At 42.6% G+C, this 19,223-nt stretch overlaps 1 protein-coding gene across 2 annotated transcripts; it reads left to right on the top strand.

Annotated features, from left to right (window-relative positions):
* The first annotated feature begins 1,147 nt into the window (after positions 1-1,147).
* iqce (IQ motif containing E) lies at positions 1,148-19,188 on the top strand. 2 transcript variants are annotated; one of them, XR_008810274.1, is made up of 21 exons: positions 1,148-1,673; positions 8,803-8,850; positions 9,115-9,160; positions 9,291-9,440; positions 10,013-10,114; positions 10,469-10,539; positions 11,018-11,131; positions 11,228-11,278; positions 11,376-11,446; positions 11,533-11,605; positions 12,104-12,144; positions 12,314-12,465; positions 12,729-12,784; positions 12,896-13,137; positions 13,920-14,027; positions 14,310-14,604; positions 14,756-14,842; positions 15,321-15,448; positions 15,573-15,662; positions 17,386-17,478; positions 17,808-17,942. XR_008810274.1 is itself a non-coding variant. In XM_056280724.1 (21 exons), exons 1-21 carry the CDS (start codon positions 1,623-1,625, stop codon positions 17,930-17,932), a joined length of 2,199 nt encoding a protein of 732 aa, XP_056136699.1. In that variant the 5' UTR covers positions 1,148-1,622; the 3' UTR covers positions 17,933-19,188. The 2 variants fall into 2 exon arrangements, 1 of the variants encoding a protein (XP_056136699.1); XM_056280724.1 differs by having other exon boundaries at positions 15,568-15,662; positions 17,808-19,188.
* Positions 19,189-19,223: the final 35 nt, after the last annotated feature.

Raw genomic sequence — 19,223 nt, 5'->3', positions numbered from 1 at the left:
CGTGTTTATCAGTTGATCCATTCATCTTCCCATACCATACGTGCACAAATCTATCAAATAATCTATTTCAAAGAATAATTAGACAGTATGGAGTTGTCAGATAATGGGGTTTCAGTTGATGGTGTGTGGCTTTTTGATTCTTTTTCATTTCTCAGGTTGCTGTAAGTGTTAGTTGTTGAGTAACTGACTGATGGACCATCTGTTCTGTTGTTTATTTAGGTTTGAGTAAGGGGCAGGCAAAGTAAGATTTTCTTCTCCCTGCTCCTTTTCAATCGTGGAATGTGTAAATTGGGTTGTGTTTGATCATGAATTGCTTGTTTCTGGCTGGAGCTGTGCATTACCATGAGCGGAATAAATAATAATGAAATGAAATGAAATATTTCAGTTTATCAGTTGTAACCTCCCTTTCATTGTTTCATTGCATTGCTCCTTTTATCCTGTCTTTTACCTGCTCGTTGATGTCTTTTGTTTGTGTCCACGGTGGTTATCTGTGTGTGTGTGTGTGTGTGTGTGTGTGTGTGAGCATATAACTCATCAAACAGAACATCACCTGATTACGAGTCCTGTGTACCACTCGAGGAATTAAAGATTACGTAATCTGCGCTCTAAAGTGCGCCTGGTATGTGCGCCATGCCAACGGCTAGATCGTTAACCAGATGATGACATCCAGTCAAGGTGTGACATAACCAGTAATGATTCTCATAACTTTAGACCACTATCACCTGCATTTTCTTCCTCTCACTCTGGTTATGCTAACGTAAACAAAAGGCAAGTGACGAGTGAGACAAATACAAGCGAGCCAAGACGAGTGACAGAAGTAGTGTAAAAACAGGCAGATGACGACGAAAGAAAGGTAGGCCTAGGAAGGAGTGAAACTCAAAGAGATTTTGCAGAGGATGAAATATGAGGGGGGGAAAACACGAATCGTACGAAAAGGAAAGAAGCCAACAGCGGTACAGGTGTACAATGATGTGTACGGCCGGGGACGAGCACCGCGACTGAGACAAAACGACACGTAACACACTCGGTACGCTGGTTGACGTTGCGCTGTCTCTCGCGTCTGCCCATTGGCGCTTATGCGCAATTGCCGCGCAGTTAAACACTCTTGACACATCACCTCTGGTAATAGTAACCCCCCTTGGTTCAACGTTAAAAGCCTCCCTCGCTTTCCCTTTTCTCCGCGTCAAATTCACATGGGACCAGAGAGGAAAACCCATCCGTTTTCTTTAACGAAAGGATGTCTTCGCCGCTGGGAAACGATACGAAATTAGTTGTAAACAAAGAAAAACGGAAGAACTATTGACTATGCAGCCATGGGGTCTGCTGTGCTGTTTCCGCCCGGTTGCTAGACGACTCAGCGATCCGACGCCAATATGGAAACGGTAACCAACGCGTAGACGATGTCAGAAGAACTACTGTTACCCGACATGTAACATTAGATTAAACACGCTGTTTTTATTTCTAATCGGAGTTTTTTTTGACTGCGAAGAGTGGGCAGACCGAAACGTGGCTTATTTGGAAAGATGACGTGATCACACAAGAAGAGCAAAGTTTTACTAAGGAACGGAGCAACAGTGTTAACTAGCTTGGCTTCTCCAGGCTGAGAGCAGCCGCTGCTAACGATGTCACTGGAGGCAAGTGATGCTCTGACAGACGAAGACTTTGAACACTTGGTAAGTCGGTGGTGTTTTGGGTGGGTTAGGGTCTCTAGTTAAACAATGTTGGGGTAAATATCCACCCCGAGCCTGTAACGGGACTCGCACATCCTCGTAATGGGACAGAAGTTTGTTGGGAGCACGCAACATCAGCGCAAACATAGAGTGCGGTTTCTGGAGATCCGTCCGCTTGCAGCGCTGTTGATAATCATACGGTATTTTACACGATATCGATATATACGACATCAGTATATGAAAAAAAACATAAAACAATATTTAAGAAACCCAACCGAGGTTCATCATGTTGAACTATTTGGATAAAGTGCACCAAACCAAACAAACCAGAACTGGTTTTCAAATGATTTTCCCTCACATATTTCAGATCTCATTTTGTGAGAAATGTAGGTTAATACATTGTTGTTATTGTTAATTTAGATGACACAATTGTGTTTCACAATATCTGAATTTCATCCCGATTAAATTTAATTAAACGACAATAAAACACAATATTGATAACTGTCCAGCCCCTAATAGACTACCTGCACTCAGCCGACTTTCTCTGTCTCCCTCTCTTGGTTTTTCTTAGGGATGTAAATCTCAAGTTTCATCATAATACAATATTTTATCGATTCTTTGGGCAATGATACGTTATTTGCTGATATCACAAAGTCCGCTACGATACAATTTCGATTTGATTCAATTCATGGATCTGCAATCGATATGAGATTATATTGTAACATGCATGGATAAGTAGACACGTTGGTCGCTGGCTGACGAATCTAATCCTTTAGTCGAGCGGTCAGCGATGTCTCCCGCGGTGCGGTCGATACGGGTTCACGCCCGGTCGCGGCAGTTCCTGTGGTTGCCCCCCGAATTCGCTGCAATATGCTCGTTTAACACAATCAGTTACATTTATATCTGCTCATAAAGCAACTAAATTATGACTTGGCAATTTTATTACTGAGCTCCTTCAGACATTTGAATGAAAAACAATCTATTCTTTTAATAAAAAGAATAAAAATAAACCTGTTGTTGACTATAAAGTGCCACATTTCTCATGTCATGTTTAAGTGCAAATGTTTTTTATCAGTTAAAGTAAAGAGTCCTTGATGACCTGTCCACTATGAACATAAACCATACACATCTATACTTCATCACCTCGGATTTACAAGGTTCTATCTGTGTGCTCAGTCCTTTAGAGATATTGGGCCTCATTCATCAATTGTTAGTATGTACACATTTGTTCTTACATACACATGGAATTTTTTTTAGCTCTCAAGATTGTTTGACAGTCAGAGGCAAAGCCTGATGGTTATTTGTACTACCTTCCTCCTAACATCTATTGTCTACCAGTGTTTTCCACAGGTCTGAAATATATTTGTTGCGGTCGCCAGTGGAAAGGGCTGGCATTACTTGCCGGCACAAAAACAGTCCACTTTATTCTTTACTCTTCATTTCAGATCCCCATTAATCACTGCCTCAGCAGCAAATATTCTTTATTCTTTATTTCAGATCCCCATTAATCACTGCCTCAGCAGTGACTATTCTTCCTGGGGTCTAACAGTACAAACAGTTAATTTAAAAGTCAACAAGCAAAAACAGAACATATATCAATATAATAGCAGTAACCAGAAACATTACACAAAACTAACCTTATCAAACAGCTTTGAGCACTACACAAAATTCTATATACCCATCATTCCCAGTTAGACAAAAACAAAAACAATTACCGTAAATGAGAAAAATAAAGCAGACATAATTCATAACATTACAGTAAACAGACATAAAAATAGACCTAATCTAAAACAACCTCTTTCTGCATTACCTATTCTGTCAGCTTCAGAATCAGAAACACTGTCATTTCATTTCATGCACTTGCGCACATGAGATGAAACGAAACATTGTTTCTCCCAGCCCACAGCAGTGCAACACAAAGACAAAAACACATATCCAAAAACTACAAGAACTACAAGAACACATATCCAAACTAACACATATCTAAACTAAAAAAAAAAATTAAAAAAAATCACTGTCCAGGAGAACGAACACCAGCCAGGATGACTGTTGGAACTGCCGGTCTGCATGGGGTAGCAGTTAGCTTAGCCTGCCCTGCTTCTGCACCCTGTCAGACAGCTCAGTATCACGCCAAAGCATGTAATACACCCGCCGGTCCAACGTGCCAGTGTCACGATTTGTGAAAAGTACACGCATGTATGAAGGTGCAGTGCCAGCGGGGGGCGATGTTAATTAACTCTCCAACTCTACTCCTGAACAATGCAACTAATATCTCCAATTTTTTGCAGACAAAATCCCCGCTATCAACAAATCACTGTCCCCTGCATCTGACTCGGCAGCACCTACTCCGGCCCCTCTTCTTCCCATTCTCATTTACCTCCCTACCCCTCTCCCTGATCGCCGCTTCTCCCGGTTTGTTCCAGTTGCCCCTAGCACTATCTCTGAACTCATCAGCTCATCAAAATCCACTACCTGCTCCCTTGATCCCCTCCCCACCCCCCTACTGAAGAAATGCCTCCCTACCCTATGCCCCTACCTCACCAACCTTTTCAATTCCTCACTGTCCCATGGAATTGTCCCCTCTGCCTACAAAACTGCTGCTGTCACCCCAATTCTCAAGAAACCTGGTCTTGATCCATCCTGCCTCAACCACTACCGGCCAATGTCCAACCTCCCATTCCTCTCAAAAACATTGAAAGCATTGTCGCCACACAACTCCAAACCTACCTACACTCCAACAACCTACTCGAACCCCTCCAGTCTGGTTTTCGCCCACTCCACAGCACTGAGTCTGCACTCCTTAAAGTACTCAATGACCTCCTCACCTCTGCTGATACTGGAGCCCTTATCATCCTCATCCTCCTCGACCTGAGGGCAGCCTTCGATACTGTGAGCCACAACATCCTGCTCACCAGATTAAAAGGTGTTGGTATTGAAGGCACCGTACTCAGCTGGCTCCAGTCCTACCTCTCCAACAGGTCACAGTTCATCTCACTTCACAACCACTCCTCTGTTCCATCATCAGTCACACAAGGTGTTCCCCAAGGTTCTGTACTCGGCCCGCTCCTTTTCATCATCTACATCCTCCCTCTTGGTCAGATTCTTCACCATTTTAACATGGACTTCCACTGTTATGCTGATGACACTCAGATATACCTCAGCACCAAATCCCCTCACAATCCACCCCTCTCTCACATCGACTCCTGTCTGTCTGCAATTAAAGTCTGGATGCAGCAAAACCTCCCCAAACTCAACAGTAACAAAACTGAACTCCTCTTCATTGGCTCCAAGTCCACTCTCAGCCAAATCAACAACCTCACACTCACCATCGATGGCATTACTGTCTCCCCTTCCTGCCAGGCATGCAACCTTGGTGTGATCCTTGATCCCACCCTCTCCCTTGAGCCACATATCTGCCAAAAAGTTAAATCCTCCTTCTACCACCTTCGCAACATTGCAAAAATAAGACCCTCTCTCACATGCCCTGCTGCTGAGATACTGATCCATGCCTTCATCTCCTCCCGCCTTGATTACTGCAACTCACTCCTCTATGGCATCAGTGCTAGCTTTATCAAGAGACTCCAATTGGTCCAGAACGCATCCGCCTGACTTTTAACTTTCACCAAATCCTGGCACCACATCACCCCAGTCCTAAAAGATCTCCACTGGCTACCCATCTCCCACTCGATCAATTACAGAATCCTGGTTCTTGCTTATAAAGCCCTTCACAAACTGGCTCCCACGTACCTCACCGACCTCCTCTCCCCCTACCAACCCTCTCGGTCCCTCAGATCCACCTCAGCCTCCCTTCTCTCTAACCCCAGGTCCGCGGCTTTGGTGACCGAGCCTTCTCCAGGGCAGTTCCCAGGCTCTGGAACTCACTCTCCCAAATCATTAGAGACTCAGAATCCCTCCCACTCTTCCAATCCCGTCTCAAGACACACCTCTTCTCCATTGCCTTCTTGTGCCCCCCCGTCCTCTCATCCACCCCTAATCTGAGGCAGACTAAGGACCGAGCACTCAACCTGCTCCCTCCCTCAACATCCCTCACCAACTCCCTCCCCAAGCACATCAGACACTGCTGCGATCTGCCCACATTCAAGTCATTAATCAGGACTTACCTTTTCAGACTTCATCTGGGATTTATGTGATTTATGATGTTTGTTTTTCTTTCCCTTTTGTATCTGTCCAAGTCGGAGAGTACTGCTGGTGTCGTGTGTGGCTGCCGCTTCTCCCTCTCATAGCCCCCCTTCCCATCCACCTGTATGTCTGTGTTATGCTTGTCTGTTGTCTTGTTTCACCCCGTTCATTGTACAGTGACTTTGCGTGTTAGAAAAGTGCTATATAAGTTTAATTTATTATTCTTATTATTATTAATAACTCAATGCCAGCAACACCCCACGGAGGAAAAGAAGCATACAGCATTTTCCAAAATCCCTCTCCTAACCCTAACCCTAACCCAACCCTAACCCTAACCTGCCTTCACCTCTTAATCATTGCCTCCTGCTGGCACTGCACCTTCATACGCACATGTACTTTTCACTCCTGAGCGAGGCAAACCGTGACACTGACATGTTGGACCGGTGGGTGTATTACACGCTTTGGTGTGATACTGGGTTGTGTCCCACCGCCCTCGGTGTTTCCTTTTCGGGTGCAGCTCCGGTCAGTGCCGTGGTCCTTGGGCCCACAGGATGCAGCAGACCAAGCTCCCTCAGCCGATCCAATGCTAGCTCTCCCAGCCAGAGAAAATCTTCTTGAATCCAACTCTGCTGGTAATTGAAACCAAATGTTGCAGAAGTCCGTTCCAGTAGGCAATTCCCCTGTACAATACAGTCTTTTTTAAAGCATCAGTTCTGGATTTAGGCAAGGTGAAATGACCTCTCAAGGCATGTTTAGTGCTGTAGTTTTGACCATCACTAGTAAGCAACAGCTGAGAGGAGGGGCAAGCAGGTATATGTAGCCCATGGGACCCAGTCGGGCCCACCCCGAAAAAAACAACATGGAGCCACCACCTTGTGGACCCACCACACATGGGGATGGGCATTGGGGTAGAGTGCAATGCAGGCCGGGTGGCAGGCAAAGACGGGGACCGGGGCGTGCTGACTTCCAGCATCGCAGATTGGTCCTTGGGACGTGGAATGTCACCTCTCTGGAAGGGAAGAAGCCCAAGCTGGTGCGGGAGGTGGAGCGATACCAACTAGATATAGTTGGGCTCACCTCCGCACATAGCATGGGCTGTAGTACCAAACTCCTGGAGAGGGGCTGGACTCATTGCTTTTCTGGAGTTGGCCAAGGTGATAGGCGCAAGATGGGTGTGGGGATACTCACAAGTCTCCGGTTGAGCGCCGCCGTGTTGGGGTTCTCCTGTGGGAATGAGAGGGTCACCTCTATACGACTGCAAGTTGCTGGGGGCAAGGCTCTGACTGTTGTTCCATTCTTGTGGAATAACCTGCCTGATGCCATCAGACAATCAGAGTCTGTTGAGTTCTTTAAATCCAAACTTAAAACTCGTCTTTTTGCCTTAGCTTACAATTACCTTTAAGTTGAGTACTTCACAACCTGTACTGCATGGCGGGTCGGTTTTTCTGTCTCAATGAATTTACCAACCACTGTTCTGCTGACAAGATTATAGCATATAGATTATGACTAACTGATGACAATTGATTATGACTAATGACTATTGCAAACTGTTCTCTTCTCTCACGTCTTTTCGCTCTCTCTGAATGATGTCTTCTCCTTTCTCTTTTTCTGTATGTGAATGGTGTCATGTGAGTCTCCCTTGTGTGCATGTGCAGTCGGTTCTCCTCCCGGGTCTCCGTGGTGATGGTGGTCACCACCTGGACGCATTCCCCTCATCACATTTTCTTTTTATATATCTTACAAATCCATATAATTTTTTTTTTTTTAACATGAAGATGCTGGTCGCGTGGCTTGGGTCCTGGGCTGTTCCGGTGGCGTTTGGACACTGCTTGGCATCCTGCACATTATTTTCTTCATGAATTTTATAAGTCCATTATAATTCTGTTTATCCTCTTTCAATGTTGTATTATGTAAACTGTGTAGACACAACATCCATTGCACATTGTCCGTCTTGGGAGAGAGATCCCTCCTCTGTTGCTGTCCCTGAGGTTTCTTCCTATTTTTTCTCCCTGTTAAAGTGTTTTTTTAGGGAGTTGTTCCTTATACGATGAGAGGGTCTAAGGACAGGATGTTGTGTTGCTGTAAAGCCCACTGAGGCAAATTTTGTAATTTGTGATATTGGGCTATACAAATAAAATTGGCTTGGCTTGACTTGACTTGACTTGACTTGACTTGACTTGACTGTTGTGTGTGCTTATGCACCGAATAGCAGTTTGGAGTATCCGGCCTTCTTGGAGTCTCTGGGTGGTGTCCTGGATAGGGCTCTGCCTCGGAACTCTGTAGTTCTGCTGGGGGACTTCAGTGCTCACATGAGCAATGATGGAGAAACCTGGAGGGGCATGATTGGGATGAACTTGAGTGGTGCCTTGTTATTGGACTTCTGTGCGAGTCGTGGATTGGCCATAACAAACACCATGTTCAAAGATAAGGTAGTTCATAAGTGTACTTGGTACCAGAACACCTTAGGCTGAAGATCGATGATAGACTTTGTGGTTGTATTGTCAGATCTGCAGCCGTATGTTTTGAACACTCGGGTGAAGAGAGGAGCAGAACTGTCAACTAATCACCACCTGGTGGTGAGTTGGATCAGATGGCGGGGAAGGCTGCTGGACAGCAGCCCGCTATCATGAGATTTTGTGTCATAGTCACGAAATGTAATCTATGAAATCGTACTGGGGGACATGATGTCACTGAAATTTTCTTGTCCAGCACCATGAAGTTGTATCCAATGCATTCCTATGAGCCAAGTTTTTCTTGCGCAAGTCACATTATCAAGATGCCGGCTCTGGCTGGTCTGGCCTCCCGGGAGAATGCCGGTCACTTACATATTCACATCCTAGGTATACACCTAGGATGTGAAAATGGCTTAAGGATGATGATATAGATTGATGTTTTCACTTTGCATCAATGATATTGGATCGTTGATCACTAAATTGATACGTCAATCCAGATTGATGGCTTGTTATACCCTTAGTCTTTTTCTGTATCCTAGATGGAAGATGGATTATGTTCTACCGCTGACTCATCACAACATAAGAAGGTAAGCAAAACAACCATTTATGGTCAGCTGTTATTAACCACTAACCTTTTTTTTCCTATTTTATGTGCATGAGCCAAAGCTAAAAGTCATTTGTTGTCTATCTGTCAACACTGCTTATGCAAAATATCCATGAACTTAATGTCTTTGCAGGATGGTTATTTGTTTATTTGTTGGTTTGTAATTGAACTAATTAATTTGTCATTGTTGTCTAAAATGTAGTCTTCACCTGATTCCATCTTCAACAACTTGTGTTAATTTTAACAGAGAACAAGGAAGAAGAGAATCTCAGGCAAACCCTCTCCCTCTCCAAGTAAGACCTGCTCAGCTCCAGTTACTTTAGTTCATAAAAAGATAGGGGCCCATGGGCTGCGCCCAAGGTGGACATATGTTAAAATCTGCCTTGTGTTTGCATGTGAACTTCTGTCTGTGTTTCTATGTAGAGTCTCCATACCTCTCAAGTGTGAATATGAACCCCAGGAGAGCAGTGGTGACAGCATGGAGACTGCCGAGGGCATCCCTAGGGGAAAACACAAAGGACAGAGAAACTCTGGGGGAGACTGCTTGCCTCACCTCCCTCAGCAATGGGCATGGTACAAAAACATGAACCTAACCATATCTAGAGAGCCAGTATTGTTCCCTAAAGAAATAACTGAAGGAGTGGCTTCTCAGTCTAGATGAGTTTTGATGGTTAGAGGAGGGAGAGATGGCATATCTTACAGTGTTTGTACAGCTGACAACTGGTTTATTTCCTCTGTGTTGGTGCCCTTCTCAGCGCTGAAATAGCATACTGTGCAAAATGTAATGAAAATACACATATCACTTTATAAAATCTAAACACAAGTAGATGGCCATCCCATTTGGTGACAATCACAGTTTTTGAGCTAGCAACTTAGTAAAGCACTGCTTGTGCATTAAAAAAAAGCTTCATTTTGTTTGTATTGTAATGTGACTCCAACTAAAATTGTGCTTTTTTCACTTTTCTGTCCCCATTCAATCTCAGAAACAGAAATAAATAGGAAATAAGAGCTTAACCATTAGACGGTAGCCATTACAGTGTCTTTGCAGATTATTGGCTGTCTTCAAAAACAGATGAGAGATGACTTGCGTTGGAGTTTGACTGAAATCCGCCTTCAATGTTTGTTTCTCCTTATTCTCCCCTTAGATCTGTCCCAGGCTGTGAGGGCCAAGAGCGATATCCCACCAGAGTCCCTCAAACAGGCCCTGTATCCAAGGAAACTCAGACACTCCTGTTCTGCATCCAATAGTGAGAGAATTTGTATGTCTAAAAATTAGAAAGAGAGAGAAGGAAGATGGAGAACAACAAGGTCAGTTTTTTTGCATGAAAGAGAGCAAGTGGTTAGAAAGAGAGCTAGTGGACAGTTAGCTGTACCTAATTGTAGATGGCAGTTGGAAAATGGTTGACTAGCAGGTGAGGAGTGTGATTTTGTAATATTAACCACCCAACAAGTCATTTCACATCCATCCTCACTGTTCAAAGACATTACTGGGTGACCACATTTGTCCCCACAGCTGAGAGAACCCCCAAGGTGAAGAGGTAAATGACTGTGTGTGATTGTATATACAACAACCCCACCCCATCCATCCCTGTCTCTTCTAGGCTGCTCCCTAGGAACAGCTGAGCACAGGGATAAGGAAGACATGTATGATGAGATCATTCGCCTAAAAAAGGTAAATGGTAGCAATATACCTTCAGCATTTGATTTTAAATCTCAAATCTAATGTGCAAGTATTTTCCATTGTTGAAGTAATCTCCACACTCATCAAGTATATTGGAAAGCAAGATGCTGTAAAGGTGTGAGAGACCTTCGTTTTACCAGAGTGCATAGGTTAAAACTCTGGTGACAGCAACCATCTACGCTGCCAGTGTCCTTATGCAATGTACTAAATCTCCACCAGTTATGGAGATGTCCTGTAGGTGGCCTTGCACTGTGCCCACTGTCAATTAGGCCTGGTAAAAATATTTTTTTTCTATGTGATCGAGTACAATGTAATGTTTATATTAAAATCTATTTGGCTTTGTCTTTGATAAGAAAAAATACATGTTTTTGTAGTGCAACAAAATGTTGATGTACACTCCCCATTTTGCTGGTCTATACCCTAAGGTTTTTTTAGTCATATTATTGGTTGGTTGTGCTGAAATTTGCAGTGTCTTCAGGCACAGAAGTCTGACAGCCAGCAGATGAAAGCTAAACTAAGACGTCTGGAAGAGGATAAAGCCAAGAGAGAGAAACAGATTGAGGAGCTGTTGGATCCAATTAAAGTATCACTTCTGAATTGCCACATGATATAAAATCTAAACAAAACATTAGATGAAAATCAAAAACTTCATGTGTTGTATGGTTGTTTCTCATAACAGGGATCTGAATACACGCGTTGTTTGGTAGATACGAAAAAAGAGGGAAGTGTGGTGAGTATTTCTAAGTTTTTTGCTGTATATGTCAGAGAGTATTTTAAGGAGGAAGGTATAAAACGGCCAGATGAGTGAATGTGATTTTCTCCTCAAGGTTCTAAATGGGCTCAAACAGAAAATCCTGAAACTAGAGCAGCAGTGTAGAGAGAAAGAAAATGCCCTTAGGTAACGCCATCCACCTCTACCTCAGTGCATTCTCCTTGGTGTGAGGTAGCCACCCTGCGTAACAACGCTTTTCCTTATCTCTCCAGTAAACTGCAGAGTGAGCTGAGAACCACCAACCTGGAGGAGTTAGAGATCACAGTGGATACCTACTTTGAGGAGGTAAGGTCGTTGCTTCTAGTAACAAAATAGGTTGAATTTCAATAGTCATCTCTCCATATGCTGGGGTATGCTGCTGCATATAAATTTCTAACAGCCTCCCAAATGCCTCAGAGGGGTTGTGCTGCCTGGGTTTTAACTGAAGTCAGATGGAGCTTTGTAAGGGCAAAAAGAATTAGACAGACAACCAGAAAACTAAACAAAGACACTGTCAGTAGTGGATGTGTGTGTGGATGAAATGGTTGTTGCTAAACACGCTGTTCTTCTGATGAAGGTTTTTATTTAATACCAAATTGTCAAAGTAGCTCGCAGCCTATATGCAAGGGTGTAGTGCGTGGGAGTCACTCTCTTTAGCTAAACAGGTTGACGAAAGGGAATGTGATTTATTCAAAGCTCTGATATGATTATTTGCAGTTGTGTTAAGTTCAGCTGTGAAAAGAAAGTATGCCTTGTGTGATATTTTAATCTGTCTGCCTTGTTTTTTTTGCCCCCCCCCCCCAGATCCAGAGACTGAGAATGCTTCTGGAAGCAGCAGAGAAAAGGTACTAATCTGTTACACAGATTAGCTCAGTTTGTTTGCACATCCCTGCATCATCTGCTAAAGGGATATGATCATATATACCTTTTAAGATAGATATTACAAAAGTACTCTCCCTCCTAACCATACCCACATCTTTTCCCTCTCCCTATCTTCAACCTTTCTGTTTTTAGTAGTCGAGCAGAGAGTAAAGGTTCCCAGAGACAGCAGAAGGCTCTGAGTTCCACAGTTCTGCGTCTCACTGAGAACCTGAAGCAACTCCAACAGGAAAACACAGCTATGAGAGAGGAACTGAACACTGACAGTCCTGATGGAGGAATCAAAGGTTTACACAAGAATGTGCACACTCTAACACATGTACATGCCATTGCACACCGATGTGCATATACTGTCAACTATAGATTAAACCATATACAACTGTTACACCACTGCTGTATTTTACTGCACACTGTGCCAGATGCAAAAATATGTATTTGTGTGTGTGTGTGCGTGTGCGTGTGTGTGTGTGTGTATGTACGCGCGTGCGTGAGTGGTTGCTTGCACGTACCTATGCCTGTGTTTTTCTTTTTGAATTTGTGTATTCTTAAGGGTATAGAGAATGGAGTAAACAGAGACTAGTGAGAAGACTATTGGAATTCGACAAGGTGAGGAAAACTTCAGTTTGCTGGTGGAATGCTTGCAACCACCCGGGGTAGATTGTCTTGTGCCAGACTGCAGCTATATGAAGGAAAACTCATCTCTCCTCCTCCTCTCAGAGGCTGGAGGATAGCAGAAGACATGCCCAGTCAGCAAAGAGCAGCACGCGATTGGATCAGGCAGTCCAGACAACTCCCATAGAGACCCTGGACATTTCTCAGCAGGTTGCCATGCCAACAGAGGCAGTGGTTTCCACGGGAGCAACTGCAGAGCAGGAGGAGGAGCTCTCTGTTCTAAGACGCCATGTTAGCCAATTGGAGAAAGAGAGGGCGGAGCTTCACAAGACGCTGTCAAGTAAAGAGTAAGCAAACAGAAGCAGCAGGTGCACACCTTTTCAAGCTAATCCAGATCTCTGTGATGTAATTTCATATTGAACATTATCATAAGTAGAGTGAGATCGATGTACCTGAATGTAAATTTGTTTTTGATTAATAGTTGTTGTTTTTTTAAATTTATTTTTTAAAAATTGTCAACCCTGTTTTTTTTTTTTATCACCTGCTGGAGTTACATTTTACAATTTTCCATCACATTATTGACAGTAACAAATAGGCACAGGACCATTATATTTGCTGTATTTTTCTTTGTTCTTAATGCGCATGGAAACTTTTTTCCCCAATTTTACATGGCCAATTACCCCTCTCTTCTGAGCCGTCCCAGTCGCTGTTCCACCCCCTCTGCCAAGCCGGGGAGGGCTACAGACTACCACATGTCTCCTATGATACATGTGGAGTCGCCAGCCACTTCTTTTCACCTGACAGTGAGGACTTTCACCTGACAGTGAGGACTTTCACCAGAGGGATGTAGCGCATGGGAGGATCATGCTTTCCCCCCCAGTTCCCCCTCCCCCCTGAACAGGCGCCCCAACCGACCAGAAGCGGCACTAGTGCAGCGACCAGGACACATACCCACATCTGGCTTCCCACCCGCAGACACAGCCAATTCTGTCTGTAGGGACGCCCGACCAAGGTGGAGGCAACACGGGGATTCAACCTGGCGATCCCCGTGTTGGTAGGCAACAGAATAGACCACCACGCCACCCGGACACCCCTCTTAGAGAAACTTTTGTATGCTTTTTGTTTTCAGTGAGGAATTGAAGCAGCTCAGGGCAGAAAAAGAGGAAATGGTCAGAGATACGGAACGGTGGAAGGCTGAACAAATACATGAACGTGGGAAAGAGAAGCAGGATCACAAGTATGTTACCTCATGATGTGGAACTGATATTTACTGATTTGTGATTTGATTCAGCATGCCATATTGTGTACTTATTTTTCGTTATCTACCTTTGTTATCAATAATTGTTATAGGGTTTGGTGGACCAGTTAAAACAAGGCAAATCATAAACAGTATCTCCACAGGAAAAAAGTACCTACCCTAATTGGATAGCTCACAGCTGATGCAAAGGTTTGTTTCTTTGTATTAATGGTTCTGTTGGCATGCTTCCCGTGTGTGTGTGCATGCATGTGTTAATTTCAGACTGGAGCTGGAGCAGTTGTGGCTGAGGATTCAAACTCTGGAAGAAGACAGGAGCAAAGCTGCACCAGTGGAACCTGCTTTTTTCTCGCCCACCACAACAGAGAACCAATGCAACAGCCAAGCCAGCAGAGAGCGGGAGGAGGAAGGGGAGCAAGAAGGGAAGGTGGAAGAACAGGGAGAGCAAGATTTCAGGATTGACATAGAGGAGGAGAGAAGGAGAGGGAATAAAGGGAAGAAAAGAAGAGAGAAAGCCGCTAGGACCATACAGAAAAGTTGGAGGACACACAGAGAAAGGGTTTGTATACACAACACAATACAATGCAGCTCCATTGTAAAGGCAATGGTTGATCTGTTAGATGGAATTATCATGCAGGCTTTGGTCACTAATATGAGCACTGGTTTCGTCCAGCTTTGTCTTCACAATTCCATGCACAATCTATCTTTAGGACATTGAGATGGTGCAGTCAGCAATCAGAGGCCATCTCTTCAGAGAGAAACAGGTCACGCAGCTGCAGAAAGACACACACAACAAGGTATAATATGTAAAAGCAAATGCACCCTAAGTTAAAAATCTGTGAAACAAGAAAGATTTTTCGGACAGGTGTCCTTGTCAGACTGAGGTGTAATTATCTATATGCTGCAATGTAACAGTGTTGTTAGCTTATCTGCATTTTGGCTTTGTGTTTTAACTTTGATGCAGAGGTCTGCCTCAACATTTATCACTATTTCTAGTAATTTTGCATTATTTTGAGTTCCCTTGATGGAAATACCATTTTTCAGTGGGTGCTTTGGATTTTTTGGTCCAGTACTTTTCACACCTGTAGTACCTGAATTTGGACTCATTTTCATTGTTCCCCGCTAAATTAAGTGCCACACAAACTTCCTCCTCTGCCAATTTCATTTATCTTTAGTTGTCTATATATGTCAGTTGTTTTATGAGGTAAGTGTCTCAACCAATCACCTTTTTTTATGATTCACCCTCCCTTTTGCTGCCCCCCTCCCTTTTTGCAGGCATTCTTCACAGACAATAGCAGTGATGTTACATCCTATGCAGATGGAGAGTTGAATGTGGATGCCTTAACTATAATACAGTCTACCTTCAGGGGACACTTGGCTCGCTGTGGGCTTGCAACAGAGAGGTGACAGCCCTGCATAGACACATTGTTGCATCAAAGGCTCAAAATCAACATAAAATGCAACATTAATGCTGTGTGTGTGTGCGTGTGTGTGTGTGCATGTGTGTGTGCATGCGCATCAGCTCAGAGTCCTTAGCACCTTCACCATTGGGTTTACCCATTTTACCCAGACTGGCCTCAAAAAGATCCCTCTCGACATACACACACAACAGAGCAGGTAAGGTTTATGCACACATATACGAAACATGCACATATTATAAATGACAAGCAGCAACCATATTTGCAAATACTTTATTCATAAGATATGCTTAGTCCCTGGTTTATTGTCTGTTTTTGCCATGTATGATTGTTTTGAAAATGGTTTTGATGTCAATAATGCTGAGGGTGCTGCTTTACAGTGTGGTCAGAATGTGTGACATGTGAGTCATGAGGGTTGATTCAAACTCAAAATCATGAGGACATCACTTTGTTTCCTATAAAAACATGGATTTTGACAATAACGTTGACTGATTTTAACTAATCAACCAAAACCAGTAAAATTAAATGAAGTTAATGATGAAATCACTTCAAGATGAAGTGAAACCAAAAGGACTCCACTGTGGATAACAATTCCTTTCCTTTTTGTCAGCCCTTAAAAATATACTTTGCATACATGTCAAATAATAGTGCAGATGCAGATGGGAGGAATGGGGTAAAGTAAACCTCCAATACAGACAAAACTCCAGTGCACTGCTCTTGCATAACTGGAACTGGGAAGACTATGAACAAGTGAGACTTATTGAACTTGGCAGTATTAAATATCTTCATTTGAAGGCTTAGTGTTGTATTCTACTACTGTCATTTATGACAGCAGCAATCTGTATCCTTACTTTTTATTGCGACATGTCTTCATGTAAAGGTAGCACCTATAAAATGAAAAGCATGAATATGAAAAGCATGCTTTTCATATTTATGCTTTTCATAATCTTTTTTTTTTAACTCAAAATTAGCTGTCCTTACATGGTCTTTTTGAGTCAATATGTATGATAACTGGAGGTTCACTGACACACATCCAAGTTATGAACAAGTGGCATTCAAAATGCACATGTAAGAGCAAGTTTGGACATTTAAGAACATTTTATGACTCAGACGTGGATTTCTCTTTTGCAGCTGTTAAAAGAACAGACTTGTGAGAAAGTTCAGAGTGTTCTTGCATGTGGCCCAATGATTGCAGTGGTCGCTGTCCTCTCTTGCTTTATTAATGCATTTACCTTCTTTCCAGAATAATCGCCATAATCTGAATCCTCACTGTCCATCCACTGCAACTGTACATGTTCTTGATGGCTCAGGCACCCAAAACGCTTCCCCTGTTTTCTATGGTGCGACAGGAGCTCCCCAATTGGGCGCTGTATAGCTACGCCTCCTGGTGGTGATGATAAGATAGCCTCAAAATAGCTTTAAGCAACCCTGGTTTGAGATGTTCTGACAGAAGCTCTTTCAGCCATACTAGAAAAGTCATTCAGTCTTTTGGACATGTCATTTATTAATTACCACAGACAACAGGTCACCGATGAAAGAAAAAGATTTATTCTCTTTGGTGCCATGTCCAAATTGACCAGTAAATTGGACATGTTGGGTACATGGGTAGCACTTCTTTTGCCCCCCTAACTTGAGTTTCCATCTAAGAAAGATCCTATTTTGTGAGATATTTTTTGGTGTGGCGTGAAGGAGATATTAAGAACGACTTAAAGTGTAAATCAAGAGATCAGCTAATGTGGGACTAGCGCGCATATCATGTTAATAATACAAGATACAAGATATTTTGGCTTCAGTATGAAACACTGGCAATAAAATTCCTTTTCACGCTGTTAAAAATACAACCGGTGCATGACATAAATAAATTGCATTGCATGCGTCATTGTTGTGCATTATGGGTGGTTACATGCATTTTATCCTCTAAGATCCCAGATCTCTCCATAACAATGAAAAGGAAGAGGAATATCACCCTCAGCCTTCTTCAAGCAATGTTTCTTCCAGCATGAAACCAACACCAGGTTAGAAACCGAAATTGATTTACTTTGTGTTAATGGTTGTCGGTCATGTGAGTGTGTCTGTGTATGTTAAGTAAAACCAAATCATAACTGTTGGAAGTGGAGATCCTCAGTGATGAAGTGTTTTGTTTTTTTTTTATGTCTGAATCTCAATAAAGTATCAGGGAAAATATTCTTCCAAACTTAAAATGTGCATACAAAATCACTCATGAAGTACTTTTTGATCAAACTTTCAGCCATCTAGTAAGATTGGATCTCTAGATAAGCTACGCTATGATAAATGCATTAAATAATTTTCTGCAGTATAAATACTATTTTTGTGTCTCCTGCAGCCCAAATGGAGTGCCATTTCCCACCAGATCCTGTAGGTGCCACTGTGATGGATTCTGATGATTCTGATGACATTATTGTATCGCCATCACATCCTTTGAGAATCAGAGAAAACATTCTTTTGTAGGCCCTCCGCCACCTGTGTGCATGCATGCATGCTTGCATATGGGGCAGGTTCATTTTTGTGTCCGTCTACATGGAACCTTTGTTCTAGGGTCTTATTAAATGACAGGTACGGAGAGGTTTCTATCTCATTCTTTCTGCCAGCCCTTGGTGTACCCTGGCAGAAAATAGAGTTCATGATGTGTGTTTACATGCATAGTATTACCCCTACATTAACCAGGACTATCAGGGACTCTGGTAAAGTGTTCATGCATACAGACAAGATATCCTCGTCATAATAGCACATTCCCTCACAGAACCTGACTATGACACGCAGAAAACAAGTCGAGATTTTTTGAAAGGTAAAAAACGTCATCCGGTCAACTATTTTGTTTTTGTAATCTGTGTAACTGCTGTTCCTACAGTAATTGGAATATTCTGGTAATTCATGTGTAATGGAAGATGAATGATCTGGAGAAACATAATACCTAACGCTTTATCTTATCTGAAAGTCTTTGGCATACTCTGTTCATGTATAGCCCTTACTCAGCTCTCCTGTCGTAATCCACAAAATGCTAAAAACTATGGCAGTTGGGAGGGGTTGGCGGGTTCACATGTAGACACTAGTTAGGAATGTGACGCTGGCAGGAAATCAGACTAGACTGAACTTAAAAGTTCCTTAAATTGTGAGGTTTAATTTCTATGGCTCATTTTGGTCAGAGAAGCCCTTAATTTTGTCTTTCTCAGTGTATTTGTGTTTCGAATTTATCTGTTTTATTTGCCAAGGTGCCTATGGAAGGTATTGGAAATCATGTCCAATCTGTCAGGGTGACTTAGTACAAATAAACATTAAACAGGCCACACAGATGCAAATCCCTCTGTAACCTCAAAAGTTTGATGGTAGACTTTTCTAAAAAGATTTTTGTAGCTTATTTTTTTGACAAGCCTCCGATTTCTTAAATCAAAATGAAATGTTGTAAAGGTGTCATGTATGATGTAGCCTAAGACTATATTACCACATTGTTAGTGATGCTGATATTAGAGTCTCAACTGATGCACTATTGATCTGAACTGTGAATTGATTAAAACTCAAATCTGCTGCAATATTGAGCACATATCCTCTATAGTATAATAATCGAGGGAACATAGCCAATGTTGATGTGTCTGCTATGAAATAAGGCAAACAATAACAACGTATGACGCTGTAAACAAAATATATAAAATTATTGCATTTTTCAATTGTGGATAGACCTTAGGAATTCTAATAAAATTGTTTTTTTAAATCCCTCTTAAGAGAAAAAAACGGTTATTGCTGG

Source organism: Lampris incognitus, chromosome 5 (assembly GCF_029633865.1).
Source record: "Lampris incognitus isolate fLamInc1 chromosome 5, fLamInc1.hap2, whole genome shotgun sequence".
NCBI classification, from domain to species: domain Eukaryota; kingdom Metazoa; phylum Chordata; class Actinopteri; order Lampriformes; family Lampridae; genus Lampris; species Lampris incognitus.
The sequence above is the reverse complement of the archived record's forward strand: the minus strand, read 5'-3'. Positions and strand labels throughout refer to the sequence as shown.

What these genes read in the sequence shown, in the direction of transcription:
- iqce (XM_056280724.1), top strand. Translation starts at nt 1,623, where the DNA reads ATGTCACTGGAGGCAAGTGATGCTCTGACAGACGAAGACTTTGAACAC. An exon ending in AGCTGTTGGATCCAATTAAA is followed by an intron (nt 11,132 to 11,227) that starts GTATCACTTCTG and finishes TTCTCATAACAG; the next exon opens with GGATCTGAATACACGCGTTG. An exon ending in GACTATTGGAATTCGACAAG is followed by an intron (nt 12,785 to 12,895) that starts GTGAGGAAAACT and finishes TCCTCCTCTCAG; the next exon opens with AGGCTGGAGGATAGCAGAAG.